Below are 12,784 nucleotides of genomic sequence, written 5' to 3' on the forward strand. Positions count from 1 at the left end.
TGCCTCAATCAGTCTCAAAATAATGCCTGGGGATATAGTCACTGACACTCTCTACAGCTTCCTCTTTGAAAACTAATTTTTACAATAATTTTTTTATTAAGAACAAATCTCAGTAAATTGACTAATTGAAACTTAAAATTTAGGAATGAATTTCCACTCGAATCAACATTTTGGGGTTAGGCTCATTATGTTTTGTACCTACATTACTAAGTGACATTTGTAAGGAAAGGAAAATGGAGGTTGGCAGAATTTTTTTAAAGCATTAGAAACTCCTGATCTGTTCCATATCATTTGGCAAAGACTTTTAATCTATGTAGCCGTCATACCTGTACCTGACACAATCATTATAATAAATGCTATACAATATGATGTTTATGGTGAATAAAAATACAAAGACACATTGCATGAATTTTTTTATTTAACTACATATAAGTACATGTGAACAATTGGCATAAACCCCATAAAAATACAGTACTTTTTTGTGTTGTAACACTATTTAGTCACAATGTTTATATAGAAAGATATCCTTTTTACTGCTTTCTTGAAACCCATCAACATATTTTAAAAAAATTCTCTTCTCCTAAGCCCTTTTTAGTGAACCAGTTTCCTTATAGAAACTTTACCAAAATGTATTTTTGTAAAAGTTAAAAAGTTAATATGTATTTTCAACCCTTTATCTGCATCCTCCCAATAAAGCAAATTTTAAAAAAAATCAAATATATAAAATACTGATCAGCTTTTATTCCACAGTTTTCACATATGTTCAACATTTTATTACTACTCTCACAGCTGTAAAAGAGGTTTATTTCTACAGCATCTATTACTGCTAGATGCAGTCAAGGCTGAATATCCAGTACAGCCACCTAGACCACTGTCATGTCATTAGGCTGCTGATTGAACAATTAACATTTATATAGTCTCAAAAGTTACAAATCTAGATTACTTGTGATGTTTTCAAGTGGCTGTAACATATAGAATTGATAACATCTTGTTTGTTAATAGCTTGTACGGTATCCTTGCTCTAGTACACTGGGAAATGAATTCCTCTGTGAAATTAAGTCCTGTACCATCCACAATGGCCACATTATGGTGATAGAAATAAGAAAAAACTTCAAAGCAGGAAGAATAATTGCACTCTACATGGTCAGACAATTCAAGGAGAGTATATTTAACATTTGGTTTAGTGATTAAATTTACACAAACTTTTGACTATAATCATAGTACAGTCAGGTTAATTTTGTTACAAGGTTTTTCTTCAGTATTATTTGGATACTTTTAAAAACTATTTTTAAAAACCAGGATTAGTTAAATAAAGCAAGATGTCCAATGTATAGTTAAATAAAGCAAGATGTCCAATGTACAACAGAATCTTTAAACGGGCTTTAATAGATAGGGAAAGAAAATGTGATATGAACTAGATGCATTTCCTACAGAATTAAGATGTAGCTCTAGCACTGTTAAGGCAGTGCAGAGTTTATTCTATTACCTTACTAAAGCTACACAAAGAGGATAAATGACAGATTTTGCCTGAATAAAATATTTTTTCCCTTCTTAAACTTCACATGTGCATGTCTGGTTGTTTTGAATGTACTAGAATGTTTTTAAAATCCTTGGGCAATCAGAGGCTAAGCTACCGCTCAGCTGCGAATATTCCTCTCATTGATTTAATTATTTTTTAAAATCAATATTGAAGTTAAGGTTCCAAGCACATGCAAAGTGCACATCATCTAAAATGTGCAGTTTCAAGATTGTTTAAAAACTATTTCCATTTAAAAAGACAAACTTAAAGGCCTGACATGTTTTTGAAGTGATCCAAAACTATCAGCAACCCTTCTTCAGTTTCTCTTAAAACCATTCTTCACACAGATATGGCTAAAGAAATTGTGTGACTTCTTTAGAAATGTGTGATCAGTATCACGTTATCCAAAGAGGAATATGGGGAGTGGTCATTATACTGTGATGGTGATTTAGAAGTCTGCTGCTAGATGCTACAGCACCATCCATTAGTTCCTAATTACTAGCACCAATGGTTTAAATAATCTTGCTTTGCTAAGGCAGACTGACAGCATTGTTTCACAATCGGATTGGTTTTGAGAACTGTTGTTACTTTCTACAGCCACTTAACTTTTGTTTGGATCAGTATTTATTAAAGAGTGTGCAAACATATAATCATTTGCATAGCAAACCTCAAGAGACTGACCCTGAAATAGAAATCCAAACTGTCAGGTTAAGGTACTTCTATAATCAGAATTCCTTTAAAATGACAAAAAATTAAAAATATACATTTCCTCATTTTAAGTTTAGTATAAAAGGTGTTTCTGATTTAGAATTTTTATATGGTTAGCAGTTAAAAAGTTGAAAAAGTTTGACAGTTCTTTGCACTGAAGTGTTATTCCCTTGTAACCTTCAAGACTCTGTAAATACTGTTCTGGAATACTGTGTTGAAATATGGCCTGGGATCCTTACTCATAAGGTTACATAAAGGAATTTTGCCAGCATTGGCAGGTTCTTCCACATCCCAAATTTCAGGCATACTGCAACCGGGCCTAGAAAATATTTGAATACGTAAACAAAAATAAAGAAGGACAGGTAAGGAAATGTAATCAAAGAAACATATGGCAAGTTTGTTTTATAAACTAAGGGTTAAAAATGACTGACCTACAAAGGGGAAAAAAGGGTTTCTGAACTCTTGCTTCTTTATGATGAATTATGGAAAGCACTTAGATTTTCTTTAAAGGTTTTTTTCACTTGTCTTTACATTGGAAATACAGGTCAGATTGGAGAATAAGTGAAAAAAAAATGGTTACCTACCTTTCATAACTGTTGTTCTTTGAGATATGTTGGTCATGTCCATTCGATTTTAGGTGTGTGCGCACCCACGTGCATGGTTGGTGATTTTTCCCTTAGCAGTATTCATAGGGTTGGCTGTGGCGCCCTCGAGTGCCATGCTCACATGTTGGTATATTAGGTGCCGCCGTCCCTATGTCCTCTCAGTTCCTTCTTGTCAGCAACTCCGACAGAGGGGGCGGGTAATGGAATGGACATGAGCAACGTATCTAGAAGAACAACAGTTACGAAAGGTAGGTAACCGTTTTTCTTCTTCGAGTGCTTGCTCATGTCGATTCCATTCAAGGTGACTCACAAGCAGTATCCCTGGAAGTGGGCTCTGAGTTCTTGGTCTTGCAGCTTGCAACACTGCTCTGCCAAAGCCAGCATCGTCTCAAGCTTGCTGGGTAAGTGCATAATGAGACGTGAACCTGTGGACAGATGACCAGGTAGCGGCCCTACAGATCTCTTGGATTGGCACCTGTGCCAGGAAGGCTGCTGATGTCACTTGCACTCTAGTCGAGTGTGCTGTCACGATTGCCGGTAGAGGCACTTTCGCTAGCTCATAGCAGTAGCGGATACAGGCCATGATCCAGAATGAAATCCTCTGAGCAGACACTGGACGACCTTTCATCCTGTCTGCCACCGCAATGAACTGTGTTGACTTGCGAAACGGCTTTGTCCTGTCGATGTAGAAGGCCAGTGCCCTCCTGACATCCAAGGTGTGCAACCTGCATTCCTCTTCCAATTTATAAGGCTTCAGGAAGAAGACAGGTATGTATATGTCCTGGCCGGTATGAATTTCGGAAACTACGTTGGGTAGGGATGCTGGGTGCAGCCGCAACTGGACCTTATCCTTGTAGAATACTGTTTAGGACACCTCTGAAGCGCCTTGATCTCAGACACCCTGCGGGCAGACGTTATCACAACCAGGAATGAAACCTTCCAGGAGAAAAGAGGAGAGAAGGAAGCCAGAGGCTCGAAGGGAGGCCCCATGAGCAGTGACAGCACAAGATTCAAGTCCCAAGGAGGGACAGGACCCCAGGCGTGAGGGTAGAGATGCTCCAGAGCTTTCAAAAACCGGGCGGTCGTGTTTTGAACGAAGACCGACCTGCCCTGAAGCAGAGGGTGGAAGGCCGAAATAGCGGCCAGGTGGACCCTGATTGATGACAGGGACAATCTTTGGAGCTTGAGGTGCGGAAGATAATCCAGCAAGGCTTGGAGACATCATTACGAGGCCCAGCACATGAACCTTTTCCACTTGGCCAGGTAAGTTGCTCTGGTGGAGGGTTTTTTGCTACACAACAAGATCCATTGAATCCAGGCCAAGCATTCCCGTTCTTCCACATTCAGCCATGCAGTAGCCATGCTGTCAAGTGCAACACCACCAGGTTTGGGTGCAGAAGACTGCCACGTGTCTGAGACAGCAGGTCCGGCCAGAGAAGTAGCTGCAGCAGGACAGCTACTGAAAGATCCAGCAGCATGCTCAACCAGTTATATCGAGGCCACTTGGGGGCTATCAGGATAACCTTTGCCCTGTCCTGTTTGATCTTCACAAGGACTCTATGGATCACCAGCACTGGTGGGAAGGCATACTCAGGGCCCCTGACCATGGGAGCAAAAAGGCATCTGACAGGGAGCCCCTACCCCAGATTGAACAGAACACGTGGCATTTCCTGTTCTGACAGGATGGGAACAAGTCCACCTGGGAAGTCCCCAGAAGATCATACTGACCTCCTCCAGCTGGAGAAACCACTCATGGCAATATGAGAAGGTCCTGCTGAGGTGATCTGCTAACACATTCCTGGTCCTGGGCAGATGCGTGTCTACCAAATGAATGGCATGTCGCACACAGAAGTTCCAAAGGTGGAGAGCTTCTTGGCAAAGGGCCAACGACATGGCTCCACCCTGCCTGTTGATGTAATACATCGCAGTAATATTGTTCAGCGGGACCTGCACCACCTTGCCTTCAGGTGGGGCAAGAATGCCTGACAGGCTAGGCAAACCGCTCTGAGCTTCCTGACTTGTTGAGGTGTCCGAGGTCCCATTTGCTTTCGGGATTAGGAAGTAGAGGGAGTAGAAACCTTTTCCTTTTATGTCCCAAGGGACCTCCTCCACCGCCCCCAGGTGCAGGAGGTTCTTGACCTCTTGAACGAGGAGTTGCTTGTGAGACGGGTCCCTGAAGAGGGACGGGGAATGGGTGGGGTGGGAGGGAAGGAGAGCCGAGAATTGCAGAGTGTAGCCCGGAGATACTATCCCTAGCACCTAGCGGTTCGAGGTGACCCATGACCAGGTCGAATGGTAGGGACGAAGACGATTGAGGAAAGAACGACGTGGATCCAGGGAGTTAACGGGGGTGTCACTCGAGAGTGCACCTTCAAAATGAGCACTTCTGGCCCCCAGGATGCTTTGCCGGGCTGGGTTGCTTGGGTGAGCAGGAGGAGGAAAGGCGGTGATGACTAAAGCTCATGTCTCTAACCCTTCTCCTTGCAGACCCCTGTTGAGGCTGCCAAGGCCTTGGCAGTGGTGGCGGCCGAAACTGCTTCTTCACCACTTGCAGCGTATGTGGACACAGCGAGCAAAGGGTGGCTCATGCAGCCTTGCATCAGTCTGCTCCGCAAAGAGACCATTCCCATCAAATGGGAGATCATGAATTGAGGCCTGCATTTCCTAGGATGGGCCAGCAGTCTGAAGCCAGGAGCTACGTCTCATGACCACCATAGATCCAAACACTCTAGCTGCTGAATTGGCCACATTCCACACCATTTGAAGGGAGCACCTCGCTGCTGCAGGACCCTCTTCTCCCAAGGTACCAAACTCCTGGGGCAGGGACTCCTTGAACTTATGGAGAGTCTCCCATAAGTTGAAGTTGTATCTGCTGAAAAGAGTCTGGTGGTTCACCACCCGGAACTGAAGGCTGGCCATTGAATAAATCTTCCTTCCAAAAAGCTCTAGCCTCTTGGACTCTCCATTTTTGGGGTCGAACTGGTGTACACATTTGCCCTTCTCATTGGCTACTGAGACGACCAGCAAGCCTGGAGGCAGGTGGGTATACAAGTACTCAAACTCCATGGCTGGCACGAAGTACTTTTTCTCAGCCCTCTTGGAGGTGGGAGGGATGGATGACAAGGTTTGCCAGAGGACCTTGGGTTTTTTTAAGACCCCATTGTGCACTGGTAGTGCAACAAGGGCAGGGCTAGATGCCGAGAGCATACTGAACAGGATGTCCGCCTGTTCAGTCATCTCCTCTACCTCCAGGCCCAAGATCTTGGGCCACCCGTTGAAGCAGGGCCTGGTGCTCTTTGAAGTTGTCCGGCAGGCTGGCACTCAAGACCCACCCCCTGCCACCTCATCCGGGAATGAGGATAATGACTGAACCATCGAGGGAGGCCCCAGGGCATCATACCCTGTGGGGGAAGAGGGTTTTGGGGTTGGCACTCACTCCTCTACCCCGACCTCTGAGTGCACTTTGTGCACCGAGCCTGGCGCTGCCAGCTGTTGCTCTGAGAAGGCAGCCAATGAATGATGCAAAGGGGGCATCAGCATCACAGGCATGCCCCATGCACTCCAGTAGGGCCACTGTGCTGGCCACTGGCTGTGTTGCCAAGATGGCATCACAGAGACTGATGTAGCTCAGGTGCCCAACCGCACCAGTGATGCCTCGGCGAGGGGCTGAATTCCCTCTCTGTGCTAGAGGACTCCCCTTCCGGTGATCATGGTGGGGTTGTCGATGCCTGCATCTGGTGGCTAACCGTTGCCACTGGAGACCAGCGTTTTGAATAGGAGGACCGGTAGTGAGAGGACTGGTACCGCAACAGAGACTGTTCCCAAGCTGTGGGGGATGGGGATCTATGCCGAGAAGATGACCAGCGGGAGGGTGACAGGCACCTCCCCCTAGGCTATCTGCGTTGAGAGGGCAAAGACCGCAATCGCGGTGCAAGTGATCTAGGGCAACTTGCGGAGGACCTGGGTTGTGAAGCCGGAGATCTGCGGCGCAGAGACTGAGAGGGTTGTCTTGGTTCTGGGGATTGGCGATGCTCACTTGCCCTCTGGAGGGGCTTGATGGCTGGCTTGACCTTGTAGGGAGCCTTTAGCGCTTCCTGAGATGCATGTGGCACCGGCGATGCTGGTAGAGGCCTCTGCGCTCTAGGCGCCTGGAGAGCCTTGGAAGGTGTCAGCCCTGCCATAAGCTTGCATCCCCAACCGCTCCCAGGAGTTGGTAGTGGATCTGTTGGGGGGCTAGGGGCCCCCATTGGGAAGGCACATCCATGTGGCTCTGGTGTGGGCGGGTGGCCCGAACTGGGTTCTTTGCCCGATACCCCAGGCCTTTCTTGCTCAGTGCTGCCGGGGAGCCGTCTTTCTTGGACTTCTTTTTGGGCACCAGTGCCGGAGAGCGGTGCCAGGGGTGCATTACGCACCAAGGCCGAAATGCTAGGGGTAGAGTCTGGCTGGGAAGGCTCAGAAGCCGGGTGGAGAGCAGCTTCCATAAGGAGGGCCCTCAAACGAATGTCACGCTCTTTCTGGGTCCTTGGTTGAAAGTTCTTACAGATGCAACACTTGTCTTTCACATGCAATTCTCCCAAGTACTTCAGGCAGCTGCTATGGGGGGTCACTAACAGGCATAAGCCTGTTGCAGTCAGAGCAGGGCGTAAAACCCGAACACCGGGGCATGCTCCACCTGGTGTGAAGTCCGTGTTGGGACTCTAACTTCTAACTACGCTACTTAACAACCACTTAAACACTAACAACTATAAACAAACTGTTTACAAGGCTCTAAGGTTTGAAGACAGCAGAAACGAAACAGATAGCTCTTGCTAGGCAAGGAAAAGGCACTTTGACTAACCACCACGAGCGGTAAGAAGAACTGAGAGGGCGTAGGGTTGGCGGTGCCTATTATACCGACATATGAGCGCGGCACTCAAGAGGGAGCCACAGACAACCCTACGGATACCGCTAAGGCAAATATCTCAGATGACCGCGTGCATACCTAGAATGGAATCGACATGAGCAAGCATTCGAAGAAGAAATTATATTACAAGATAAAAGAAAAAAGTATATAGTCAAAAAAGTCTTGTTTGGGTTTTGTAACATCTATTTTATTTCCAAAAAAAAATTTTCAGAAAAAATTCAACACCTTTGGACCTCATTATGTAGGACCAATGTGAATGAAATTGTTTTTTTAGTTATCCACTGTACCATTGTAACTTCTGTTCACCATTTCATTACACTTACCATTTTGCCTACATTGTAACTTTCATTACACTTGCCATTTTGCCTTCATTGTATCTTCTGTGCCATATTGTAATTCAAACCCCATTTTAAAACGCTTACTCCATTTTGTAAGGGCTTGCTGCAACCTTCATTTTTGCAAACCCTGCTGTAATTTTATTAGTCTAGTTAAAATGTGTGAATGAGGGATGTATGGGTGATAGAATCAACCTCCAGCACCAGCCCGTCCTGATGAGATAAAGTTCAAATACTAACGGCTGAAGAACTAGACAACAGCCCTCACTCAAGCAAGAAGCATCCACCTTAAAAAGAAACAACAGAAGGAAGATCAAAGCCAGGTCCCAGGCTGACAGTCACGCCTGCAATTGACGGGTGATCAAGTACCAAACCCAGAGGCGGCGTGACACAGCGAGACCTAGAGGCTTTGAATCCAAACTAAACTCCTATAAAAAAGGAAGGGTGAGATGAGAGACTTTGGGTAACGTTCTGCTATCAACATCAAGGAGCATCGGTGCGCGCCCGACAGAGACCCGGCTCCTCCTCGTGCTCAGCTTTCCTGGCCAGTTAGCTGTCACGAGCTACGATCCCAAGCTGCGAACTCAAACTACACTCAGGACTGGTAACTATCCAGCAGCTGCAGAACATTTTGGGGTGTGTGTGTGTGTGTGTGTGTGTAAGCATTGAGGTATTTGCTAATAGTTAAAGATTAATAATAAATGTGGCATCTTTGCCTTGACCCCTAAAACGATCCTGTATAAGTTTGTGGGACAGCAATTATACATACACATCTGCAACTGCCTTCACAGCATAGTGATCTGCTTGCTCTGCATTAACTTTAATTGTGTTCTACAATTATGTTTAAGGTTATAATCCTAACATGTTCACACACAAGCTTAACTTTACACATATGAATACAGTCAACAGAACTACTGTGTGTAGAGTTACTTGTGTATTTGAAGGATCTGGGACCAAATTTGTTTCTGGTACTTAATTATGGTTAAGGATAAATGTAAATTCAAACTGCATATCTAACACAAATTAGCTAATATCTAATGTTCATGTACCTGTGGGTGTTTGAACAACATACCCCGACGTAAAGAGGCTCAGTGACTGTGAAAGTTCTCAGAGTTGTAAAGTCTGTTTTTCTATTCACACATCTCAAATCTGTTTGTGTGGATAGAGAGTCTGGCTCTGTCTGTATTAATTCAATTCATACAGTTTAAGAACTTGTGCTAAATGTGAAATAAACCTGCAAGTTCTAATGACAGGGTTACCATAATTCTCCCATCAACCTCCACAATCCAAAGACAAGATCCAGTATATCCTCAGCTATACTTTGGACAGAATATTGATACTGAATACTAATACTCACTTAGTTCTTCTTATGCACCATGACTCTTCTAAGATGTAATAATTCACTCCTAGTCTTAACAATTCTCTTTTCACTTCTTTTGCTGGTTTTCGACTATACATGGAATACACTATTTTAGTTCTGGCCCTTTGAAAAGAAAAAATCCATAAAAGTTGTTAGCAAATAGGATGGGAGGGTGGGGAGAACCAAATTATTTAGGATGGATAAAATAGCCAGACTGAGATAGTAGAACGAGGGGGGTTGTATAAAAAAGGCAGACAGCTCTGTAAGAAAAGCATGTAATAAAATTATATTTATGTTAGAATACTTGGGTTTTACATTTTTTTTAAGTTATCTGCCCTCCTATTTTAGACAGGCACCAGGAAACACTGCAGCTTATTATTTCATACCGACTGTGCATCACTTGTGGGAGTGAAGCAACGACTTTCTACTGAATTGGCCGTTAGGACACATTTATATTGTAGATGATTCAGTTCCAGCCATTTTGTTGTAACTTCACTCAGATTCATTCCAGAGATTTTGACTGAAGTCGGTTAAGTTTCTTCTGGTTTAATGAGAAACAAGATGAATGTCCTGTGTGGACCCCTGTTTGCCCTCCCAGGAAAGTTAGCTTCCTTAGATTTGTAAAAAGGGACTTCGAGACAGAACTTGTTTCTTTCCATTTCCCACTAGACTGAACAGAACATGATTTTAGTTTAAAGACAAGAAAGGGTGAGCAGAACCACCAAAAAGGAAAGCCTGGCATTATGATCTACTGTCAATGCACTGGAGTAATGTAAATAATCATATAATAACCTTAACAGAATTCTATTTGTCCTGTAAAAGAGAAGGTTAGTGAAAGTCTGAAGACATGTAGTGAATCATTTAAAATATTCTCTACAAAATCCTGTCAGTCTAGTGCTCCTATGATTGTGGGATGGGGAAGTAAGGCAAATAGCTGTTTTGCAGACTTGTCCCAAAATATTAAGGCTCTGATACCAAGTACAGTTGAAGGGGATTGTCTGGAGACAGAGAGCAACATGATTGTAGTTGAGTCTTATATCTGAATGTAAACATGTGGCAATATCTGTGTGCTCCCCTTCCCCTACCCTCTTTCCACAAACTCAAGTTGCCAAAGACTATTGCAATGATACTCGTGGATAAGATGCAAGATGTTAAACTTTTTAAATAAATGAATTTCAGAAGCCAATTTACACAAAAAGTTCAGGTTCTGAAAATTGCAAGGAAAACAAATTAAGCCGTCAAATGCCATATGAAATGAACTGACAAAAAAAGTCTGTGCAAAATTTGAATTTCAATCAGTCTTAATAAAAGAAGTTCCTAACTTAATAATCAATATTTAAATAATATGTTTTAATATTTCAAGAAAACACAACCCTTGTTTACAGTAATATCTAAGTAATTATAGCTGCAGTCTTGAGAACTGGTCTGTTCACCGGGCCATGGGAAAACAGAACAACAAGAGGTAGATTTAGTAGGAGGATGTTGCTTCAGACTTCATAATTACACAATATTTTTGATTACTAAGGCTATATTTATACTTTAAATGCTACAATGGCACAAGTGCAGCTGCATTACTGTAGCACTTCAGTGGAGAGACTACCTATGTTGACGGGAAGGCTTCTCCCATTGGTGTAGGTAATCCACCTTCCCAACGGGCGGTAACTCAGTCAACGGAAGAATTCTTCTGTTGATCGAGAGCTGTCTACACCAGGGGCTAGGTTGGTTTAACTACACCACACAGTGGTGTGGATTTTTCATACCCCCTGAGCGACAAAGCTGTGTCGACCTAACTTTTTAGTGTAAACCAGCCTTAAGTCTGAACCATTACCGTGTCTCTACTATTTCTATCCCACAATGGCCTATTGTCCTTCAACTTGTTGATGACTATTTTAAAACAATGTTGATTAGTCAAATAAAAATATGACCTAGGACCTCATGGATTTAAAAAAAATTTTACTAGACAACATGACGATCATTACTAAGGTACATCAAAAGGCTAAAATAGTTAATGTTAGAGGAATAAAACTGAACTTCAAAATTTACCTCAGCCCTGCATCTTCATAATGGGGATGATTGACAATAGGTCGAAGGGCAGACAACTTGACACTTGCCATGGTAGGCATCGCTCCTGCAAAAACAGCATCTGAAATATATAATGAAAGATTTATTTAAAATAAAAAAGGGGAGAAGAGATTTTCAGTTTCAGATAGTAAAACCAGCATAGCTGTAGGACAATACAACAGAATAAATGTAAGGAAGGAGAGAATGTTGCACTTAAAAAAAAAAAAATCCTTAAATTTAATTGCTCTGAAAGCTTGGTTCAAATAGCCTGTGAAGAGATGCTCAAAAGACAAAGGCCAAGGATTTTCAAAACTAACCATTTATTTGGGATAAGTACCCTCTGGGGTGTGTGGGGGGGGGAGCGGGGAGAGGGTGAGGGGGGGAGAGAAGCATTTTCAAAAAAATATGTTCATCATATTTCAGGAGAAACTTTTGAGACAAATATTGAATTTTCTTCTTCTGAATAGAATTATACTAAGATTTTAGCCAAAATGTGATTGTCTTCAAGAAAAAAGGCATACAAGATGGTTACTAACTTGTACTGTAACTGTTGTTCTTTGAGATGTTGGTGTACTGGGTGCACGTCTGTACCAAGTCAGAGAACTTTGCCTAGAAGTACCCGTAGAGACGGCGTACTTACCTCCTTAGTCCCTCCCCAGGCTATTTAAGGGCAGTGCTGCCCCAACCTCCCTCTCAGTCCCTTCACACCAAACATCAAGAATTGAGACTTCTATGTAGAGGGGCCAGAGGGTGTGTCATAGAATACATGTCTGCACCCACATCTCAAAGAACAGTAACAGTATATGTAAATAACTGTCCTTTCTTCTTTGAGTGGGTGAAGACATGTATTTCACTTAGGTGACTGACGAGCAGTATCAGGACATGTGGCTCACAGTCTATTCTGAGAGCAACTGCAAGACTGCCTTCCCAAAATTTGCGTAATATCATGATGCTTTTTAAAGTTATGGATGGAAGACCAAATAGCAGCCCTGCAAATGCTATTAAAATATCACGGAGAAATGCAACTGTCACTTGGGACCTCGTTGAAGTAGTCATGGCCACATGAAACACTGTCTTTTGGCATAGAAAAGACAAAGAACAAGTTGCCTGGGGCTCAAATGGAAAACCCATGAGGGCAGCCAACATAGTGCTAAGGTCCCATTGACGAATCACTTCCTTTACCAATGGAAAGACACAAGTGACCTCTTTCATGAATCTGGCTACAATGGCATTTGAAAAAACGGATTTCCCTTGGACCAGAGAATGAAATGCTGAAATTGCTGCTAAGAGGAC

The 12,784-nt window shown here is 43.2% G+C and overlaps 1 protein-coding gene across 6 annotated transcripts in view; it reads right to left on the reverse strand.

The window, feature by feature from the left end:
* Nucleotides 1-396: 396 nt before the first annotated feature.
* Nucleotides 397-12,784, reverse strand: part of DPY19L1 (dpy-19 like C-mannosyltransferase 1) — a 112,521-nt gene continuing 100,133 nt past the window's right edge. For all 6 annotated transcript variants that reach the window (XM_034761183.1, XM_034761184.1, XM_034761182.1 and 3 more), the window contains 3 exons: nt 11,474-11,573; nt 9,428-9,553; nt 397-2,546 (listed from right to left, as the gene is read on the reverse strand). In XM_034761183.1, coding sequence (XP_034617074.1) covers nt 2,390-2,546; nt 9,428-9,553; nt 11,474-11,573 — 383 coding nt within the window. In that variant the 3' untranslated portion in view covers nt 397-2,389. The remainder of the gene's footprint in view (nt 2,547-9,427; nt 9,554-11,473; nt 11,574-12,784) is intronic.

Source organism: Trachemys scripta, chromosome 2 (assembly GCF_013100865.1).
Source record: "Trachemys scripta elegans isolate TJP31775 chromosome 2, CAS_Tse_1.0, whole genome shotgun sequence".
In the NCBI taxonomy this organism is placed as follows: Eukaryota; Metazoa; Chordata; order Testudines; family Emydidae; genus Trachemys; species Trachemys scripta.